The sequence below is a fragment of the Sorex araneus genome, chromosome 11, assembly GCF_027595985.1.
Source record: "Sorex araneus isolate mSorAra2 chromosome 11, mSorAra2.pri, whole genome shotgun sequence".
NCBI classification, from domain to species: Eukaryota; Metazoa; Chordata; class Mammalia; order Eulipotyphla; family Soricidae; genus Sorex; species Sorex araneus.
In genome coordinates, this window is record NC_073312.1 from 53933354 (window position 1) to 53956640 (window position 23287).

The window sequence follows — 23287 nt, forward strand, 5'->3', positions numbered from 1 at the left end:
CGGGACACTTCCTATCCATTTTCCATAATTACCACACCATATTTGATATATTTGATAGAGTTCAGATCACACCATATTTGATAGAGTTCAGACAGTATATATATATATATATATATATATATATATATATATATATATATATATATATATATACACCTCTCAGAGAGCCTATGGAGAGTATCCTGCCCGCATGGGCAGAGCCTGGCAAGCTACCCGTGGTGTATTTGATATGCCAAAAACAGTAATGATAGGTCTCATTCCCCTGACCCAGAAAGAGCTTCTGATTGTTGGGAAAGATGAGTAAGGAGAGACTGCTAAAATCTCAGGCCTGGGAGGAATAGAGACGTTACTGTTACTGGGTCTCGCTCCAGTAAATCGGTGAGCAATGGGATGACAGTGATACCGTGATTTAGCATAAAGTTTTTGCTTGTTTGGCGGCCACACACTGTGGTGTTCAAGATTTACTCTTCAGGGATTATTATTGGCTGTGCTTGGGATCAAATCTGGGTTGCCCAGTGCAAGGTAAGTGCTCTGACCACTGTACTATCTCTCCAATTCCCAAAAGTTAAATCTTTTTTTGTTTTCGTGGTGGGATGGGGGGTAGAGAGTTGGGTCACAACTGCCTATGCTCAAGGGTTACTTCTGGCAGACACCAAGAAACTTATAGGATGCCAGGGTTCAAACTCAGGTCAGTCACTTGCTCTGTACTATTGTTCTGAGCCCTAGGGGAAATATTTGAACCATTGCTAGATCAGATTCTAGGGAACCTTAAATACTATAGCAGGGAAGTTTGCATGTTTATTGAACCCAAGAGTGTTGGATTGAAGGCTGTGTTCTATCAATTTCTAATGATAGAATTAAGTTCATTGCAAGAAAAAAAATCAAGACTGAATATTTTTTGTGTTCTAAGTAGTTTTCTGGATTACTAGGATTTTCTAGGATTACTTCTGTTTTGTTATTGTTTTCATTTTTGCAGGAAGTAAAATAGATTATTGGTAAGATTAGAGGTAAATCAACTGATGAGTATAGACTTAAAAAACAAATTCAAAATCTAATTTTGTCTCTACTAGTGACTTGCCAGATGATTTTGCAACACTTACTCAAGCTGCCCAAACTTCTATTTTGGGCCAGTAAAATGTAGATTATTAGAGTTTAGTGACTCTTTATCGTAATTAAGATATCCTGAGCACTTTCTCCAGCATGTCTTAAATTAACAGCAACTCTACATTTTTGTGTGAGGTGCATTCACATTGGAGTATAAAGGTGAACTTTTGGGGCCGGAGCAATAGCACAGCGGGTAGGGCGTTTGCCTTGCACGCGGCCGACCTGGGTTCGATCCCCGGCATCCCATATGGTCCCCCAAGCACTGCCAGGAGTAATTCCTGAGTGCAAAGCCAGGAGTAACCCCTGAGCATCGCTGGGTGTGACCCAAAAAGCAAAAAAAAAAAAAAATAAAATAAAAAAAAAAAAAAAATAAAGGTGAACTTTTTTATAGTCATAATAAAATAGTAAATCAAACTTTGCTTCAGAGAACTTACTGAATTTTAGCTGATCATTTCTCTTAACAATGATGCTTTTGCCTCTATTGCTGGAAATTAGAAAATGAACAGGCTGGAAGGCAGCCTCTTCCTGGTGGTCCCATTTAAATGCAAATAAGTTAACCGTCAGCGTTCCTAGAGCAGCATTGTTCTGCAGATCTATGCTCCTGACACTGCCCAGTTAAACAAGCCCACATAGAGTAAGTAAAAGCCATCTGGATACTGGCCTTGCTGGGTGTGAATGTCTGCCTAGAGTCCATGACATAATCTTTGTACACAAGATTGAAGGTGGCAGATCCTTTTTGAGGGCTAAAGACAGTTGCCAGGGTAGCACCACTACTTCATTGACATTTACTTCATTCTGTCAAGAAAAGAAACCACTTTTCTTTCTCTCCCTTCTCTTCCTCTCTCCAGTTCTCCCTTCCTCTCCCTCCAGCCCTCTGTCCACTACCAGCCTCCCTACTTCTCTCTCTTCCCCTCCTCTTCCTTCCTTCTATTCCCCTTTTCTCCTTTTTCTCTCCTCCCTCCCTTCTCCTCCCTTCTCCTCCCTTCCCTTCCCTTCCTTCCCCACAGTGTAATTTTAGTAATCCAACACTTTGTATAATAGACTAGTGTCACTGGCAACTGATACATGAATTCAAATGATAATCGAGCATTTTCTCTTGTGTGTCTCATCCAGACTTGTAACAGACACATCTCAAACTCAGGCCCCCATCTGATGTCAGAGTTGTAAAGCAAATACATTAGTCAGCAGGTTCTCTGATCATTTGAAGTCTTGGGCGAGTGACTTGTCTAAAACATAATTTATTCTGATGGTTGAGGCTGATGATAACAGCACACTTTTCTCTGGTGATCAAAAATCCCATCACCCTCAGGTCTGTGATCTCTGACTTGCATGCACACAAAGGTCTCATGTGATTTCCTTGAATGTTCTTTCTGTATTTTGTCATTAAGCACACTACTTCTACTGTTTTATTCCTTAGATACGTTCACTTTCATTTTTGTTTCAAACGTTCAGCTATGTTCCTACTAAGGATTTTGTTAGGGTCTAAAATGTAAATAAGGACAGATTTATAGAAGAAAAGCAAACATTTACTAAACAAATAATTTATACGATATAAATGCATTCATAAGAATGTAAAACCCCCTTGGGGCTGGAGCGATAGCACAGCGGGTAGGCCATTTGCCTTGCATGCAGCTGACCTGGGTTCAATTCCCAACATCCCACATGGAACCCCGAGCACCACCAGGAGTTATTCCTGAGTGCAGAGCCAGGAGTTAATCCCTGTGCATCACTGTGTGTGGCTAAAAAAGAGAAAAAAATAGAAAGAATGTAAAACCTTAAGAAATGGTTAAGTCTGATAAATAAACATGAATAGGTTTAATAAAGAATAGAAAAATATGATAGTTCAGAGAATGAGGTAAGTGTAGAGACTGGGAGTCATTTAGCAAGACCTACTGGGATTATACTCTGCATTTATTTCTCTCTAGAGATGAGAATATTCCTTTCCTTAGGACATAGGAAAGTAATGTTGCATAGGAAAGCAAATTCCCACTGACAGATTTAATGGAATGTGTTAGGGGAGGAAGGCAGGGAGAAGATAGACTGACTTTCCTGCTTCTATTGTTTTTTCAGACATCATCAACTTAAAATAATCAATGTGCCAAGATGCCATATTATGTAATAACATGTCTTGAATTCTGCCAACTATCTAGCTCTCTTCTCAGCTAGAAGATAATCTACTTTCACTTTTATGAACATTCAGTGCTCATATATTCTTCGTTCTATCACAACTCTAAGTAGCAGAAGTGAAGTTCAGGTGGGACTCTGAAACCTTAGAAGTGTCTGTGAATTGGACTGGTGGGCGTATGGAAATTGAGAAATGCCTTTAGGGTTTTTATTCCATGAGTTTTCACTCTGTTATCACATTGAAATATAAAATGACTGGTTCATAACTTTGTATTTCTCCAACTCATTCATGTGGGTTTCTAAACCCCCCAAATCAGGGGGCTTTCTACAACCTTGCTCCAGTTTGTCATTCTTGACTGGTTCATGCCCTAGTGTTTATTTTTTTCTTTTTTAACTGAACAGTTTATATATTGCTTTTGGTATAAATTCAAGAAAATACATTCATTTCTCACTTTGGAAGACATATTTCTTCCTTTGTTCATAGTTCTTGAGTAGCACCTCAGTTTCACCCCAGTGCACTGTACTGAGTGGTAATATGGCATATTGTGGAATAAAGGAGACGGCAAGATCATAAATTATTCTATAACCTCAGCTTTGAGCAAGACCTCTTTCAAACCAGTCTAGACAAAAACAAAATAACCTCAAGGCAAGAATCTCATCCTCCAATCCATAAGGAGCCTTTTCTTCCCTCTTATAATCTAAATCTTCTTTAGTTTCCCTTCTTTCAGGTCGTTTTAAGATTCCTTTTAAACTAAATAGTGTCATCTCAGAAATGTGAAATGTTCATTTTGAAATTCTAAAGAAGTAAAGTGATGAGTGAATCCCACGTACTTTAACCTACTCTGCTATTTTTGTTAGAGCATATATAAGAAACAGTGATTAATCTTTATTTTTGCTTTTTGAGCACTGTATTTATTTAAATTAAAACTTCAAAACATATTTATACTTCATATGGTGAGTCTGAGACATTAAACTATGTACTTTCCTGTGACACATTTCATCATCTCTCAGGGCAAGCAATTTCCAAGAGCTGCCAAAGCTAATTGTCTTTATAGATCAAATTGTTAAATTTGAGTTATAGTTTAATTGTGTGTGATGGGAATTTGCTGGATTGTCTAGTCTATAATCAGTTTTATTCTGTTTTGAGAGGAATAGATTTGAAATGAATTGTTTCTTTTAGACATATGTGGCTTTTTGTGCACCTGCCTTGATAACAATCTATCATTATGTTGTATGAATGGGTTTGCATCAGAAATCTCTGAAAGTGAAAATAAGAGATGGAAGATCCATTGGGGAAATTGATGTCACTGAGGCTCTCACTTAAACACCACATGACATCCAGGCATCCACTTATACAATTTCAGGTCAAGCTTTTTTTTTTTTCTTTTTGGGTCACACCCGGTGATGCACAGGGGTTACTCCTGGCTCTGCACTCAGGAATTACTCCTGGCAGTGCTCAGGGTACCATATGGGATGCTGGGAATAGAACCTGGGTCAGCCACATGTAAAGCAAACACCCTACCCGCTGTGCTACTGCTCCAGCCCCATCAGGTCAAGTGTTTTGGTTTTTGTTTTTTCCTCTATTGTCTGATATCAGAGAGAGAACTCAAGTCAGTGAAGATACAACCAGCTTGTTCAATAGCTGTCTTTGAATCTTAAAGTCTGCTTGTAGGTCTTCAAGAGACTCAAAGGGAAATTATTTCATCTACCCTCCAATGGGACAAGGAACTCAAGAATGTTTGATATTGAGGAAAGAAAGCAGAATTCAGTGGCAGTTGAGCAAATACTCATCATTTTTGGGGCACATACCATGTGCAGGAGTCAGCCACTCAGCCCTCCTACTTTTCTTAACTCACCATCACTGTGCCTTTACAGAGTATCATTTCCTCAACTTGGAAATCCATTCTTTTCCCTCTCTCCCCTTCCATCAAGAATCACCACTGGTCTGAGGAACACTATGTTTTATGTATGATAAATTGTCACTGTCACTGTCATCCCGTTGCTCATCAATTTTCTTGAGCGGTCACCTGTAACATCTCCATTGTTGAACTTGTTACTGTTGTTGGCATATGGAATACACCATGGGTAGCTTGCCAGGCTCTGCAATGCAGGCCAGATACTCTCGGTAGCTTGTCTGGCTCTCCGAGAGGGGTGGAGGAATCGAACCTGGGTAGGCCATGTGCAAGGCAAATGCCCTAGCCACTACGCTATTGCTAGATACAATTGTATCTCCTTACACTAATTTCCCTGAAAATAATAATCATGGCAATAATAAATGGTATTATTGATCACATTTCTGCAGTGATAACAGTGTGATAGGCTACCGGTATTATAAAGGTGCAGGAAGATTATGATTATGTTTTACAAAGGAAGGTTATGTTTCTTGCTTAGGGATCCTGAGCTAGGGTTTATAAAAAGAATGTGTCTCCAGTATGCACCTATTCAACCACAAAGCTACACTGCCTCTCAATTAAGGACTATGTTTAATTGACATACTCTTAATTGAACTTAATTGAACTTCTTAATTGAACCTTTTTAGTTTATACACCCAGGAACAGTGTTTTATTCATATAAGTGTTGTTGGCCTAGGTTTTTGTTTGTTTTTAATTTTTGTTTTCTTTTTCATGTCTGGTTAATTTGTAAGTGGTGATATGAAGAATTTTCCCTTTTGAGGATAGAAAAGAGAATACACCAGAAATGTAATTTACTGAGTTTGGCTATTACCTAAGAAAATCCTTCATAACCAAACAAGCTTCCTTGACAGTTGTTAATGCAGAGAAGGCGACCCATCTTATGGTAATAGACAGCACCTAAAATATTGTTGTCAGTTACTAGTAGATCACCAACTCTATAGTGACCCTGGAATGGAGAGGAGAAAACTCTGATTTTCAGGTCTTCTCATTGGATCCAGAATATATTTTACCTAAGATTTCAGATTTCAAGTCACCAGGATTCAATTTCAGTTTGCACAGTATTATGTTATTACACTGACCAGCCTTTCTTAATAATCTAAGTTCTGATATCTCTTAGGAGTATTTGAACAAGTAGAGAAGGCCTGGAAATGGCCCTAGACACTTCTGAGGAGTAGTTTTTTTCTTGGAAGAAGTGCATAAAATACTTTAACAACTTAAATGTTTCTTGACTATCAAACACTTTGGTGAACCATAAAATGGTATTTTTTTAAAAAATAAATTTGAGGGATTGGAGAGGAAAAAAATATTTTTGAGGGCATCAATAATTTGCACTCCAGAAAAGCAGACCGTTTTTCTGTTTCCTACTTTGGGCAACAGCTGGCAGTGCTCTGTGCTCAGGCTCACACTCAGTGGTGCTCAAGAGACCATGTGGTACTGAGGATCAAATTGGTGTCAGGTGCATGCAAGGCAAGAGCCTTAACCTTTCAACATTCTCTCTGATCCGGTGGTCACTATTCTCTAAGAAAGTTTTCTGCTTGATGTCATACACTTTTTATAGTACATCACTTCAAAGAAATAAGGCAGGAGTCATTATCCAAAACCATAGTGCTATTTTCTAACCCTTGTTTTCAATTGTCATTTCCTATTTCAGTCAAGTTTTGGTTATTCATGCGTACAACAGTGGCCTACCTGGTCATCTCAAACACTGTCCTTTAGTCATTTTGTCCTTTTTATTCCCCTATGTACTTTTTGAAGCTATTTTTACAATCATAAATTGCCAAAGTGCTTTCTATTATATACACTTTAAACATTAAAACAAAATCAATAAGTGCTCCATACTGTACTAAAGACTTAAGAATAGCTCTAACCTTAAACTTATTTTTTTAAAAAATTCTTTTATTAGTGAATCACCATGAGTTACAGTTACAAACTTATGAGCTTTCATGTTTGCATTTTGTTTACATCCCTTCACCAGTGCCCAGTCTCCTCCACCAGTATCCCTCCCACCCTCCCACCCCATCCTACCCCACCTCTGTGGCAGGGCATTCCCTTTTGATCTCTCTCCCCTTTTGGGTGCTGTGGTTTGCAACAGAGGCACTGTGTGGCCATCATGTTTGGTCTATATTCTATTTTCAGTACACATATCCCATCCCATGCGGGTCCTCAAACCACACTTTACCTGGTGTTCCCTTCTCTATGTGAGCTGCCCCTTCCTCCAGTGTGTGAGACCAGCTTCCAAACCTTGGAGCCAAACTCTTGATACTTACCTCTACTATTCTTGGGTGTTAGTCTCCTATTCTATTATTTTATATTCCACAGATGAGTGCAATCTTTCTATGTCTGTCTCTCTCTTTCTGACTCATTTCACTTATCATGATACTTTCCATGCTGATCCACTTATATGCAAAGGTCATGACTTCATTTTTCTAACAGCAGCATAGTGTTCTATGTGTAGATGTACAAAGTTTAACCAGTCATCTGTTCCAGGGCACTTGGTTTTTTTTCCAGATTCTGGCTATTGTAAACGGTGCTGCAATGAATATTCGAGTGCAGATGTCATTTCGACCTACTTTTTTGACTCTCCGGGATATATTCCCAGGAGTGGAATTGCTGGGTCAAATGGGAGCTCAATTTCTAATTTTTTGAGAAGTGACCATACTGTTTTCCAAAAGGGCTGAAGCAGTTGGTATTCCCACCAGCAGTCCAACCTTAAACTTTAAATAAACCTTAGTATGGAAGAAAATAATGATATCATTTATTTTCGGTGACAAATCATTTCGGTGACAAATATACATATGTATGAAGGACTGGTGACATAGCGAGGTTGAGAGAAGAGACGTGTCCTTTGTGCAGGCCTGACTGGGATACCCTGCCCCCACAATCTTACAAGTACCAACCCATATAGGTCTTGGTGCACCCCAAGAACCTGGCCGTCCCCAAACACTGCCGGGTTTTCCTTGTTCCCCCCCCCCCAACTGATGCACTGTTGGACCTGTGCATGAAACTGTCAGGAACACACCAAGAGGGAAAACTGCCAAGAATGACCATAGGTCATTCCCACCCTCCCAGAACCCCTTACATTTTGTTTTTTAATAAAGAATGTTGGGTTGGATATTGTTTTGTCCTTGTTTTATTCTTAGAGGGTAGCATTCTGAACAATGATCAGAAAACCCATGTGGGCTAACTGGGCCAGCAGTTCAATGGGAGGGTTAGAGAATGCATTGCTGCTTGGACCCTGTGATGTCAGGGCCTATTCAGGAGACAGCAATGGTGATCAGAGAACCCCAGAACCATGCCTCAAAATGCTCAGAGGTCCTTCTAGCACAGGGAATAGAACTAGAGTCAGCCTCATGACAGGATGACACACCATGACCTGTTATTTTTTGTCTCTCGGCTTTGGATACTCGTTTGCATTAACAGATTCAGTTGAATATTATGTTAGAGTTGTTGAATAAAAATAAAATCACCAGCTAAAATATAGAATAGTAATAATGGAGTTTGGTCTGAAATTGAGAGTGAGTCATGAATATTTACTAAGCAGCAACAAAAAGGCCTTTAAGTGCTATATCCAATGTTGTGTTAAGTCTTCTGCCAAGTGGCATCAAGTGTGTACAGAATTTTGCAAAGTTGAAGTGGGTTTCCACATATTAAAGCTGAATTCTAAGAATCCAGAGACAAATATATTAACCTCAAAAACTGTACCAAATTATTAACTTCAGGATGATGTTTTCTTACAGTCAGACATGCTATGGGGCTGGAGCGATAGTGCAATGGGTAGGACATTTGCCTTGCACAGAACCGACCCGGGTTCTATCCCCAGCATCCCATATGGTTCCCCAAGCCCCACCAGGAGTAACCCCTGAGCATTGCCAGGTGTGGCCCCCAAACAAAACAAAACAGACATGCTATTTTCTTTCTCTGTCCCATCCTTTAAGACTTATAACTCAGCTTTCTCATTTAAAATGAAAGAATTTGAATCCAATCTATCCATAATTTAGGTTAGAGATTGCATGATTTTGTGTACTAGGCATTGTCCTAACTAAAACTAAAGATATAATGCAAAATCTCCTAAATCCTATCCACAGCAGGGAGTGATTGAAGACTTTGCTCACAGGCAGTTGAGTTGTGATTTGGCTTGCTATAAAGCAGTCATTAGAGTTTCAGTGGCATTGTGACAGCAGCACAGCAGAAATGTACAGCTGTGGAGAGATTTCTAATTTTACAAAAAATATAAAAGACAGGCCATAAAGTGAATAGGCTGCATGGCACATTCTAAGACTGGGCTAAGGGACCAAAGAGATAGTACAGGGTTCAATGCATTTGTCTTGCATGCAGTCAGCCTGAGTTCAGTCACCTCATATGGTCTGCTGAACATGATTAGGGATCATTCCTGATCTCAGAGCCAGGCATAGTTCCTGTGTACCACCAGATATGGACCCAAAGTTCCCAGCCCCTGCAAAAAAAAAAATGCAGGAAGAATGAACCAGAAAGATGTTGTTCAGTATGCAAGTAATAAAATAATTTAAATGATAAAATAAAATAAAATAATTATTTTATCTAGTGGATAAAATAATAAACCTTTAGGAGTTCTAGATAGAGTATTTGAATTCAGAGTTCTGGGGAAAGATCCAACTGGGTAAATATAAGGCACCAAAAGTAAAGCCAGCATTTCTGAAATGGAATCATTTGTGGAGCTAATGATTTTGAGTCCTTATTCAGTCCTAAACACTTTGTTTATTTATTGCTTTTTTGGAGTCACACACAGCAATGCTCAGAGGGTACTCCTGCCTCTGCACTCAGGAATCACTTCTGATGGTACTGGGGTACCATATGGGTGCTGGGAATTGAACCCGAGTCGACCACATGGAAGGCAAATGCCCTAATCCTAAACACTATCTTTAACACGGAATATTATGAACAGTTCCATACACATTTTTTTTTGCAATTGATGCATTTTAAATGTGAAAAGATAATTATAACTATATATGTACATATATGTGTGCATATATATAAGTATATATGCATATGTGTGTGTATATGTGTGTCACTAAAACTCAGAAAAAGATAAGTGAAATAAAGCTACATTCTAGGTAAAATTTTATAATGGACTTGCCTAGTTTAATGAAGATGTGTGCAGGGTAAGGATAGTGAAAGGGCCAGTGAGGCTGAAGGGGAGAGAGTGAAAAATAGAAAAATGTGTCATTCAGTCGACTAAATATGGAGTTAGAGGCCATTTAAAGAGTTTGACTTCTAAACAAACTAAGCTATATGCTATTATTTCTTTTCGTTCCAAATTCTTTATTTTTCTGTGATACAATTTGTAGCAAGAAAATGGCAGAGCTGCAAAATGACCTTAAAAATAGTAAAACTACTTGCGTGCAATTAATATAATTTGAGAGACTCTCAAAGAATCAGCATGCATGAGTATCTTCTCTTGCAGCTAAACATTTCAAAAGAGCATAATCATTACAATTCGGTAGTTCTAAACACCACAAATATTATTTTTCCCAGACTTAAATTGCCTTTGGCCACTGTTGTTTAAGTTCTTCTCGGCCTCCACCCCCTCCCTGAGTTTTGTAAGTTTATATAAAATGGAAATATGCCCTGAATGTCTATGTAGGTAAAATAAAGCAATGTGATGCTGACTATTAAATTACAAAGACATATAACATATTAAAAAGATGGGTTAAGCTCAATGAATTAACTAGTCTAGTATTTGTAGTCTATTTTATAAATAGACCTACAAACTTTTGATTCTCCAGAAGGAAGGTTCAGGTAAAAAATATCAGAAAAAATCAGCTTAAAAAAAAGGATTTAGCTGGTCTGGAATAAGGAACCCTAGTGCCATTTGGTATGCTCTGGACCTTGTGAGAAGCTTCCATCTAACAGAACTCTGAAGAGGAGAGGTGGACCAGGGTGTGGTCTCATAATTTATCCTTCGATTCAGTCCTTTTGATCATGTTATTTTTATGACTCAGTACCTTCCATTGTGTCAGTTGTGGATGGATTTTCTTTTAGGCAGTTCTGACTGATTTTTTTCATCACCAGGCATCACTTGGATCCATTTGTCTTTGCAAAGAAAAGGAGAGTAGTTATTGCCCATACAAAACCACCAATATATTAGAGTACAGGGTTAGATAAGTGAAGGGACATGAATTCTGCATCCAACCACAGTTCCTTATGGGAAACACTTGCCCTAAATGACATTTCCACCTCTTTTAATGGTGTGTCCTGGGACCATTTAAGGTACATTTGTCAAAGCCTCCTAATTGGGAAGCCTCCTAAAATTATTATAAATTTTTCATGCGATAAGGGCCTTGACTATACACTATTCTCTGTGCTAAGGTTTTGAAAGCAGACAGGGCTACTCTCCAGGTCTTTTTCTCACTTCTCAACTGGCCCCCAAGGATGAGAAAGAAGCTCTCTTTCATCAGAGTTGCTGGCAGGCCTCATGCTCTACAACCAGAGCCAGCAATTCTGGGAAGAGGTAGTGATGATATGTAATGCTGCTTACTGAGGTCTGTTCAGATGAACTATTGGTACATAACAAACCAGCCCCCAAATCTAATGGTACCCAAGAAGAGGCATTTTATTATGTTAACAGATGCTGAGTGGCAGGGATTTAGACATGGTGGGGATGGCTTGTCCTTGCTTCATGACATTTGGGGCTTCCAATGGGATACTCATGCTGAGGACGGAAAAGCTCTGATGGAAGCTTTTCTAATTTGGTGTCTCTTAGGACTGGTCTGACTAGACTGGATCAGAGGATACCTACAGGGTATTGTTGATCTGTACTTAACCCCTCCCTCAGACATGGACACCTCACTTGATATTGCTAGTTTCTAAGAGGGCCTTCCTGGGAACTAGATGGCAGTTGCAAGTCCTTTTCACTTTTCAGGCTATTGCTATCTTTTTATAATGGTACTACTAGGTCTACTAGGTCACTGAGGTCACCAGAGTTTCAGTAGGAGGAACATTAGACTATAACTCTTAAAGGTATAATTGAAAAATCACCAAATAAGTGATCTTCTGCAATAAAAGGTATTTTGTGGCTCTCTACGGGAAACACAACCTGCCAGAGAATCACAGTGTCATTTCTATCTAGGCTGAAAGGGACTCTAGTTCCCCCTCAGACACAGACACCAACCTCACTCTTCTCTGCAATGTTCTGGTTCATGTTTACTAGGCTTCTAGAGTTTGCTCAGTGCATAGTTCCTTCTACCCAAGAAGGCAAACTGTTCTACATCAGAAATGCTCTAATCAATATACACTTCCTTCTTGTTGATGCCTTCTACTGCCCTTGGTTTTCCCTCCTCTTTACTCTCACTGTCATCAGAAAATGTCTCTGTCTGCTTCAGCATGGATAAGTGGCACTTGGAAGACATTTACCATGGACTCTGAGTCTTCTAGTAATCTAGCACTTTATCTTCAGCTGACCTTATTGATAGGATAGGCTTCACTGCCCTCGTGCTCATTCATCTTAGTCCTGACCAGTCAGGGACTCTGTATGTAACTACCCTAAAGGACATCTTCTTAATACCTCACTCCATTTTCCCACTGCCATAACATTTTCATTTAAATGTTTCTTCTCAGTCTCAGTGGGTAATCCCGGTTATTGAAAACCATTTGGAATAATTCTGTTCTATTAAACATTTATTGCAGAATAGATATGTGACTCCAGTTTAGGAAATAAGGGGATTGTTACTAAGGATTTCTAATGTTTCTTCCTCAAATTAACCCAGTCACCAGAAAGAATTATATAAGATCAGATGCTCTGCTTTTGTATCTCGGCTCTGTTATGCCTAAAACAAAGAGAGTCAACCTGATACCATGAAGGCAACTGGGGGCAAGCCAATTGGAAAAGAGAAAGCACCCAAACATTTAGAAGACTTCAAGATTATAGATTGACCAGTGCTATAAGTACTCCATTTCCAAACTTTTTGTTTTATAGGAGACAAATTGTCCTTATTTAGACCAGCACAGACATTTTCTACTTTGAAAATTAGTGACATTTGATATAGTGTCATTAATTTATTTATGCTTTTTGTTTTCTCTTCTAATGGAGTCAAATCATTGAGGACACTGCTAAAATCAGTATCATGGAGAATTCTGTCAATATTCACCATGTATTCTATGGATTTGTGTTTAACATAGATAACTTGAATCCTTTTATTTTTGGTTTGTTGGTTTCTTTCTGGATCACACCCATCTGTACTTAGGGCCTGGTGTTGACTCTGTAGTCAAGGGTTACTCACTGCAGTGCTCAGGAGACAGTATGGGATGTCAGGGATAGAATGCAGATTAGTCACATGCAAAGATAGTGCCCTCTTGTACTATTGCTCTGGTTCCTCTTCAGTCCACTTTGAAATAAATTTTGTTCATGGAATGAGATAAGATTTCAATTTCCATTTTATAGGTATGGCTGACAAGTTTTCCTGACACTTTTTGCTGAAGATATTTCTTTTGCTTTACTTAATACTGCTATCTTGTGTGTCATAACTGTCCATAATCTGAGGACTTGCTTTTCTATTCCAGTGTTATCAGAATATTTTACAATATTTTGATCATTGTCAGTTTTTAGTATAGTTTAAGTCAGGGAATGCAATGCTTCCCATCATTTTCTTTCTCAGGGTTTCTTTGACTACCTGGGGAGATTTATGGCTCCATCAAATTTTAGTAGTGTATGTTCTGTTTTTGAAAAATACCTTTAGATTTTTTATAGGAATTACATTGAATCTGTATAATGCTTTTGGTATGATGATCATTTAAACCAATTAATTATTGCAAGACATGTATATGGAATATTTTCCATACCTTTGTGTGCTTTTCTATTTGTTTAATATTGACATTTAGTTATCAATGTAGAACTCTTTCACCTGCTTTATTGACTCCAAGGTACTTGATGTTTTGGGGCATATTGGAAATAGTTGGTTTGTTAACTTTTTTCTAGTTTATTGATGCATTGAAGAATGCAACTGATTTTTATGTGCTCATTTTGTAGGCTGGCACTTTACTGGCTCATGGTTCCTAAAGTGTTTTGTGGAGTCTTTTGGGCTTTCAAGAGAGGAGCATATTTAAAGGAGCTGAAAGGATGTTTTTGAGAAGACATCCTTTGAGTAAAGATATGGAGTTATAGGACATCTGGGGTGGAGGGCCATTTCAGGCAGTGACGGGTTTATGCAAAAGTCCTAAGGTAAATCTTGTCCTGAGTTATCAAGAAACTTCAGACAAGGAGATGTGAACAGAACAGATATAATGAGGGAGAAAAATGAGAGGTGAGGTCAGTGAAGCAAAAGGGCAGAAGTTACAGTGCCTTGTAATCACTTTAAAATTCCACTATACTTGACCACTACAGCGGGTCCCCTGCTTCCGTGAAGAAAGTGAAGACAGGCAATTTGTGTTAAGAAAATCTCCTAGATGCCCTGGGAGCTGGAAAGGATTAGGTAGGAGGTAGTAGAAATCCCACAAGGTGACTTTGTGGAACAAAAGCAGTTATGAGGAGTGACTTCTGCACAAATTCTTAACATGGAGCTAGCCAGATTTGCTGACAGACAGTCCTGGGTCTAGAATTATAATGACCCCAAGGTGTTCATTCCCAGCATCTGAAAAGGTCAAGTTGGAAAAAGCAGGGTTAGAAGTCAGAGGTGAGGAGGTCAACTTTATACACCTGACGTTTGAGGTGTGCTTGAGACTGTTTTGGTAGCACCCAGTGAATTTCCTCTCCTAGGGTTAATACATTCATAGAAACCCCTCTTGCCAGGTCCCTACACACGGACTCCAGGGTCTTCTGGGAATGCATCTGTTACAGCACACGTGATGCAAGGTCTATTTCTAGATTAGTCTTGGGATGGTCTAGACTTTTGGCTTTTGCACAAGACAGGTCTGGAGTAAGTATTCCTTCCACCTGGGTTTGATCCCCGGCATCCCATACGGTCTCCCCAGCACCGCCAGGAGTAATTCCTGGGTGCATGGGCCGGGAGTGGCCCCTGTGCATTGCCAGGTGTGACCCAAAAAGGAAAAAAATATATTGACATTATTTTAAAAATAATATCTGCATCAAGATGCCAATAAAGCTAAGTAACTCTTGCCATCATACTTTTGCATACATTATAGATCATTTGTGCTTGCATAATGGAAATGATAATTATGTAGATAGGAATGTGCTCTAAAAACGAGATAGGTGAGGAAATATGAACTTAACTGATATAAGTTCTTGACACTTTGATATGTTTTATGTGAATTCTTTCACTTTTAACAAAATAATTGTTTACTGCCTTTATTTGACCTTATTATGCTCTTAATTCCCCCTTTTTTTGTGCTTGACCTTTTTTTATTCAAAATCCAATAGCCTTTTTTTATCCTTTGTTGGGGATTATTTTCTTCCTTCATTGTAAAGCCCTCAGGAAAAAGTCTTATCTCTCTAAGACTGCACATTTATTACATATCTATTGTGCTAATATACAATATTATATTTGCATACAAAGTGTTAGTTGGGGTCAGGGTTAAGAGGTCTAATATTAAGAGCCAAGTAAGATAAGGGAGTAGGATATATGGGAATAAAATTATCATTACTTACTCATAAAATCTAGCTTAGGTATGAGAAACAATTAAGAATCCCAAACTGGAACCTGCATATGGGCTGAATTACCTGTCCTAGCACAGAAACCCAGAAAAGGGCAAACTTGCCTCAGCTGGGGAGATTCCTTAGAAAAGCAGCAAGACATGTCATCCTCTGTCATGAATTTCCTCACCCCAGGAATAAAGGAGAGGCTGAAAGGAGCACAGTTATGGGATTCATTTCTAGAGTACCAGTTGGCTAAATTGCACCTTCTCTGGTGCAGAGTGAGGATTGCTCAAGGGAGAGGGCCTCAGTTTTTCTGAGTGAACTCTTCACAGAGAAAGAATCAAAAAGATGTTTTATTCTTTCCACACCTCTATTGCTTTAGACTGTATGGTGTTCCTCTCTTTTCAGTCTAGCACAATTCAATTACTAATAACCATTTGGGGCTATTTTCTACGAAATTAAAACCCCTTAGTCACACTCCACATTTCACCTTTTCAGTAAGCTACATATGACTGCTGTTGCTGGTATTATGTTGGTAAATATAATATAAAATTATAATATCGCTACCATTAAAGTAATAGTGACTGGAGGTACTGATATGAAGTTTTAATCTTCATCTTTTCATTATCATGCTTCTAACACAATCCCATAGAACTCAGAAAGTTTGCTGAATATTTGAAAGAAGGCTATTGTAGTTTTGCATTCCAATATGTAGTAAAAAATCTTTTTGTCTCAAATCCACAAAATAAGAACATGGAACACAGATATCATTTTGTTTTTACTGTTGAGCTTCTCCAGATTTGCTTAATCCTTACTCCTGGCTCTATGCTGTGGGATCACTCTGGTCATGCTCAAGGGACCATATACGTTGTTGGGAACTCAACCCTGGTAGGCTGCAGGCAAGGCATCTCTCTCTCTCTCTCTCTCTCTCTCTCTCTCTCTCTCTCTCTCTCATCTTTAGTGAAGTAAATTAGTATAAGGTAGTGCACCTACATCCCTATTTGTATTCATAAAGTAATCATTTGTATATTTATAAATATATGTTTAAGAGTATAGGAAAAGTACTTTGAATTTTTGGTGTTTTGTTTTTGAGTCACTCACCCAGTGATGCTCAGGGGTTATTTCTGGCTCTGCACTCAGGAATTATTCCTGATGGTACTGAGGGGAGCCAAACCAGGTGCCAGTGTTGAAACCTGGGTCAGCTGCATGCAAGGCAAGTGCCCTACCTGCTATACTATCACTCTGGACCTTAAAAAGTGCCTTGAAATACAGCTGATTGTGTCAGTATGAACTTGGTAGATGGGAATGAGGAGGAGCCTTATTTTTTTCCTTTCTAAAAGTAAAAAGTTTACTTATAGAAAAGTGTTGTAGAGGGGTGATATAGTACATGTGTTTATATATATACACACAGACACACACACACACACATATATATACATGTATATATATATATATATATATCACTGTAAACTGCAGAGTCAGTAACATTGTAAGCAGGAGATCCAAACCACAACAAACAACTTAAAAATGTGCCTAGCAAAGAGGCAGGTTGAGGGGTGGGAGTGTGGTGGGAGGGAACCTGGGGACACTGGTGAAGGGATGTCAACACTAGTATTAGGACTGGTGCTGGAACATAGAATGCCTAAAACTCATCTATGAATAACTTTGTAGATCACTCTGTCTTAATAAATTATATTTTTGAAAGTTAATTTTAGTATTAAAGTGGGTCATATATTTTCTCTCTTGGTGAAGCAAGAAAATTTTTATTGGAACTCACTTGGAAAGATATAAGGGGCAGGAAAGGAAGAAGTACATGTTTGAGAGAGAACACAGGCTTCTTCAGAGTTAAAAAAGACAAGCAAAAATAAATAAATAAAAATAAAATAGACAAGCAAGCTAGATGTATGTTCAAGGAAGAACACGAGCTTGAATAGAAAGTCAGTTTTCTTAATATACAAATAAAATTGTGACAATTCTCAATGTCAAATATTAGTGAAAGGCAAACTTACAGCTAATTATGTTATTGAACTATACAAACAAATTGCTGCTTTGACTTAATGAATATTGCGTACATACATGAAATCTGTTTGTTTATGGAGTATGTAAGGTAATGTTTTCTTTTCCAAAATATGGCTCCCTTGAAGAGGTGTAAGTAAGGATAAGGCCAGATGGCACAGTTCTTATTTTTTTGGTTATTCCTCCTGACCCGGCAATTTATGTTCTCATATTTCTCCTTGTAGAAATTACTTGTGTTCAATGGCGAGAATAATCTTCACTCTGGGAATGGACATAGCAACTGAGCCCAGAGTCAGAATACTTATTTTCTGACTGTGATAATCCTTTTGCAGTCTTACCTGGCTCCTAGATCATGAGTTCACAGATGCTGAACCACAATTCAGACCCTAAATCAAGATATCTTCTTTGACAGAACCAACCTAAAGATCTGAAGCAAGAACGTTACAACTTAAAGCAGTGCCCTAACAAGTAACTACTATCCTATAACCCACATTCAACATCAACCTGGTTTCAATATAAATAACTTTGGATGCCACAGTACTTCTTAGGTGTGGGAAACGTGAAGATTATATCCAGGAGACTACTAAAACCTAACAAGAATGACAAAATAATGTAGCAAGACCTATTGATTATCGTTCTGCTATTTTATTTCATGATCAACTGATGGAAGAAAAGAATGTTTTCAGCAAGCTATTAAAGTGAGTCAGTGTAGGGGCCAGAGCCATAGTACAGCAGGCAGGGCATTTGCCTTGTACGTGTGCATGAATGATCTGGGTTCAATCCCTGGTATCCCATATGGTCACCCGAGCACTGCCAGGAGTAATTCCTGAGTGCAGAACACCTGAGAATCACTGGGTGTGACCTAAAAAGAAAAAAATGTGAGCGTGAAGACAGGAATATATCTTTAAAATCCCCCCCCCCACCATAGCATTAATAAGTTTTCAAATTGTGCAGGATAAAAATGATTTATTTGTAATTGTGTTCATCTACTCTTATTCACACTTTAACCACGATTGATTCCACGCTTGGGTAAAACCTCCTCTGTGTGAATCCATGCCTCTAGAGCTGACACTGGAAGTGGTGGAACTGTTTGGTAAATTATTCCTCTTGTAATGATTTGAGTTTTGTGACTGTTTGTATTTTTCAGACTCACTATGAAAACGGGGAGTATATCATCAGGCAAGGTGCAAGAGGAGATACCTTCTTTATCATCAGCAAAGGAAAGGTAAATTTAGTAGAAACAGAGGGCTGGGAAGGGATCCTGGAGTTCATAAGTGCAGGATCGTGAGCTGGAGAAGCTTTTGTATATTCTGATGCTGATTGAAAAATGCTTGAGAACAAATCTCCTCTTATTGATGTAGAAGGCAGAGCCTGACATCTTTGAAGACTATAAAGAGCCTAGGTACTATAAGATAATTGTGGCCCTATTTCTATTGACTAATATGCCTAAATAATTGGGAATATTTCCACAATTAGTTAAAAGAAAAAACTGTTTACTGAAAAAGTCTTTTACAAGGGGCCATTGGATAGGGCGAGAGTGTGTGTTCAAAGTCTGCCATTCATCTGATCACGTGAGACTGCCAAGAGTGATCCCTGAGCACAGAGCCAGGAGTAAGCCTCGATGAGCATTCGGTATGATACCAAAACAAAAAAAAATTCTTAACAAGCAAAAGATAATTTGTCTAGTCATTAGAAATCATAACATTGATATGAAATATCTGACTTTGAAATTAGATGCCTCAAGTTAGAATCCGACTGGGAAAGTTATTAGTTTTGAAACTCACTTTTTTTTAGACATGCTGCTTAACATTCAGAGGGCATAGGCTATTCCTGTTTTACTGTATTTTTGTAAAGAGGTATTTAACAGAATGAAAATGACTAGAATGGTGAATTACTAGGAAATGAATAAATATTCAACAAGTATGAATAAAACCCTAATTTATTATTTAGTACTGCAAGTCTATTTAAAAATGAAAATAATACATAAATGATCTTCAAAATGGGAGTTTGTATGGACAAATATTATGACATATTGATAAAATTACTTTAAATGTCTTTGAAGAGTAATATATTCAGTTTTTGCATTTAAACATTAGTGTACTCTATTATTTGAGCTTATTTTTATTATAAATTATCCTCAAAATATGAAGTTGTTTGTATAAATTATAATGACATATGGGGAAGGAAATCAAAGTAGAACTAATAATTTTTATAATTGTCATTCTAAAGTATATAATCTTTAAAATTTTTAATCTACCAATTTTAAATGAGAATTTTAAAATGCTGGAGGGGGGAATAACCAATCTTGTTCTCATTACAACAGTGTAGGTGAATAAACCTGATTCATTTTTGGCACTTTTGAAAATTAATACTGGTTTATAGAACTGGATGGGTTTCAGTTGTATAATCCTTAATTTTTTTAACATAGTAAATGACTAACTCTGGCAACTTATGATTCATATTAACATAAAGATGTTTACAGGGGAGAGGAATGCTATACAAAATATGTAAAAAGTTATAAATGCTATTGGATTATGTTTTAAAGGTCAGTTTTGGTTTAGTGCTGATCTAAGGACTGGAGTACACGAGTGCATTACGTCAGTGGCATGTCGCACTGAAGTAAATGGGCACTATTTATATATTTAATCATTTTCTTTCCACCGCAATCACAAATTTTAGGATAGAAAGAGACTTGAGGGACTAGTTTCTCAAGAGGCATCATAAAAATTTAATAAGCACAGAAGAAGTGCAAGAAAACAAGAAATAACATTTTCTAAAAAGTTTAAATGCTCCAAATGAAAGTAATGGTAGAAAGACAATAAAAATGGATTAAAAAAGTCATTCTGTCATACACTTACTATTTAAAAAAAATTACAGCTGCCAATGTTAAAAATTGAAATATGTTAAGTGTGGACTTAGTGATTTTGAACAGGAACTTTCCGAGTGATGCTCAGCAATTCTCAGCCAACTGACCCAGTGCAGGGGCTCAGCCAAGTAATTTGGGTGGGGCCTTGCGATGCCCTAGGATGCCTGGACCACCCCAGCAGCTCAGGTCCTCTATGGCTGCACCCACTAATACTCTGGGGGTCCCTGTGGTGCCAGGAATCAAACCCTTGTCAGGGGTATGCTAGGTCTGTGCACGAGCTGCTGTGTGCTCCCCTAATCCCAGAATTTTAATGTTGCTAGAACTTCCTAATGTTGCTTGAGAATTTTAATGTTGCTAGAATTTGCTAAAAGGGCCAGAGAGTAGCCCCTGAGCACTTTTGAGTGTGAACCTTATCCCCCGGACAAAATAATCATAATAAAGCTTAAGAGAAAAAACTCAATAAATAAAAATCTAGTTTTTAAAAAGGCATGATGAAATGACATGGGGCTTAAAGTGCGTGTTTTGCTGACCCTGCTTTAGTCCAGAGCATCACCTAAGAGGTCCCCTGAGCACCGCCAGGGCTCAGGCCCAAGCAGAGCCAGGAATAGCCCCACAGCCGCTGTGCTGGGGGCCGAGGTCATGTGGTACAGAGGTTCAGATGAGGTGATCACAAGGTTTTCTTTTTCAATAAAAGTTTCTTAAATTACACTCTTAAAGAAAAGCACTTTTTTTATCAGAAATGTTTATCTTTTTCCATTTATGGATTATCCTGATAGTTTTCTTCACCTTTTTTTGTATGAACAGAAAGTGGTTTATTCTGTAGGTGCCCTACATCAATGTCTTTGGAAATGCATTTCAGGAATATCCTTGTTAAAATAACACTGCAAAATCCACAGAAATCTCTCTCTAGCTTACTTAAATCAGCCCTTTTCAATTTTGAATTCATTTTCACCCCCCAAACCAAATGAAAAGTATATAGTTACATAATGTATCTTTATATTGTGTTTTGAATCAGTAACTTCATTTTCAATATATTGCACCTTAGCTCATGACTTTTTTTTTTTTAAAAAAAAGTGGGGTCTGTAAGGAGATTACTTTTGTTGAGTTTCCTTTCTGAATTAGAAACAGGGTTTCCTTTCTGAATTGGAATGAATATCTTTAATAAGAATTCTAATCTTTGAATCTTCTTTTCAACACCAAGCAGAATATGATTAGGTGAATGCTATGTGGCATTAAAACTTGAAACACCCACATACATCATTTAGATAAACCAGGCACTAAAATATTTTCTGGGAGACTCGCACAGGGCTTTCTAGAGTTTAGGCTGTTCTAGCTCCTTGTATTCAATTTGATTATCCCAGAGCTTCAGGGTATATTTTTCTTTCAGTTATACTATTCATTTTCCTTGGATTTTTCTGCAGTAGTTTGGGAATGGGTGTGTTCCTTTTCTTGTTTCCATTCCCAATACATGAACCCTTTCTTTCAGGGAATTCCAACTAGTCACTGAAGGAAAATGGAATATTTTTAAAACGAATTGTATTGGACAAGTAGTCAAGGTACTAGAACCATTGATCCTGACAGAGAATTACCAACATACACTGGGGGAAAAAATCGGAAGCAAAAAATATTTGAATGTCTTCCTACCATGTGTCAGGCATTTTGTTGGATGCTGAGTATACAAAGATAAGAGATACTAGCCTACTAGGACCATGCCTGGAGTGTAATTAACACAGAGATCATAGCCCAGTGTGATAGGGTGCAATGAGAGAGAGGGATTTTCATGTGATCACAGAATACAAAAGTAGGGTAGGGATGATTAATCTACCAGCAGATAGGCATGCTTAGATTACCATCCGCAGAAACATAAAGGACAGAAAAAAACATGATGAATTTGGAAAACTATTTCAGAAGCTGAAGGATTCCGTGGTGAAAAAGGAGACACGGTGGATGGTGTGAACTGCTAGATCACTGGTTTCCCCAACAAATAGCATTGAATAAAATTTCATTAGAGATATAATGAGAAGTACTGTTGAGAGACGTAAATTCTCTGCTCCCACCTCAGACCCACTACTTATTTAGGAAAATGATTTAACTAGCCCTTCAGGTACTTCTGATCACACCACATTAAAAACAACACTGCTAAATTATGTCAGACTTGTAGAACTAAATTATTTTTCCTCATAAAATCATTGGATTTTGAACAGGGAAATGACATTTGTTAAATTTAATTTTTACTAAAAGAGCTCTCTGGAAGCTGTGTTGAGAAGAAATTAGTGCATGTATGAGGATGATGGGGGAATAGAGTGGAGGGAGATACGAGGAAATGGAGGTTCAGAGATAGAATAATGTATCAGTGCTTGTCAAAGGTTGATTGGTAAAGCATTTGCTTCTAAATTGTCTACATTAAAGTTTTGAGATGCAGAATTTCAAAAGCCACTATATCAAAAGCTCAAGAATAAGAATTCGTCACCCTTATTTTAAATGACAGCCCCCACCATCTCCCACACACCATACAGAGAAACACGATAGAGTTTGAGAATCACTGAGCAACTACATTTCCATATATTTCTATAAAATCCTTATCGAATGCAAATGAACATCTATGTGATACAATTGAAAGAGAAGAGTGTTAAAAACGGCATTTCCATGGCTTTGAAATTTTTTGTGGAGAATAATGAAATGGATCAGTGGAGAATGATA

At 38.0% G+C, this 23287-nt stretch overlaps 1 protein-coding gene across 2 annotated transcripts in view; it reads left to right on the forward strand.

The window, feature by feature from the left end:
- Nucleotides 1-23287, forward strand: part of PRKG1 (protein kinase cGMP-dependent 1) — a 1291607-nt gene that overhangs the window by 1047431 nt on the left and 220889 nt on the right. For both annotated transcript variants that reach the window (XM_004607509.2, XM_004607508.2), the window contains exon 6: nucleotides 18869-18946. In XM_004607509.2, the coding sequence (XP_004607566.1) occupies nucleotides 18869-18946 (78 nt within the window). The remainder of the gene's footprint in view (nucleotides 1-18868; nucleotides 18947-23287) is intronic.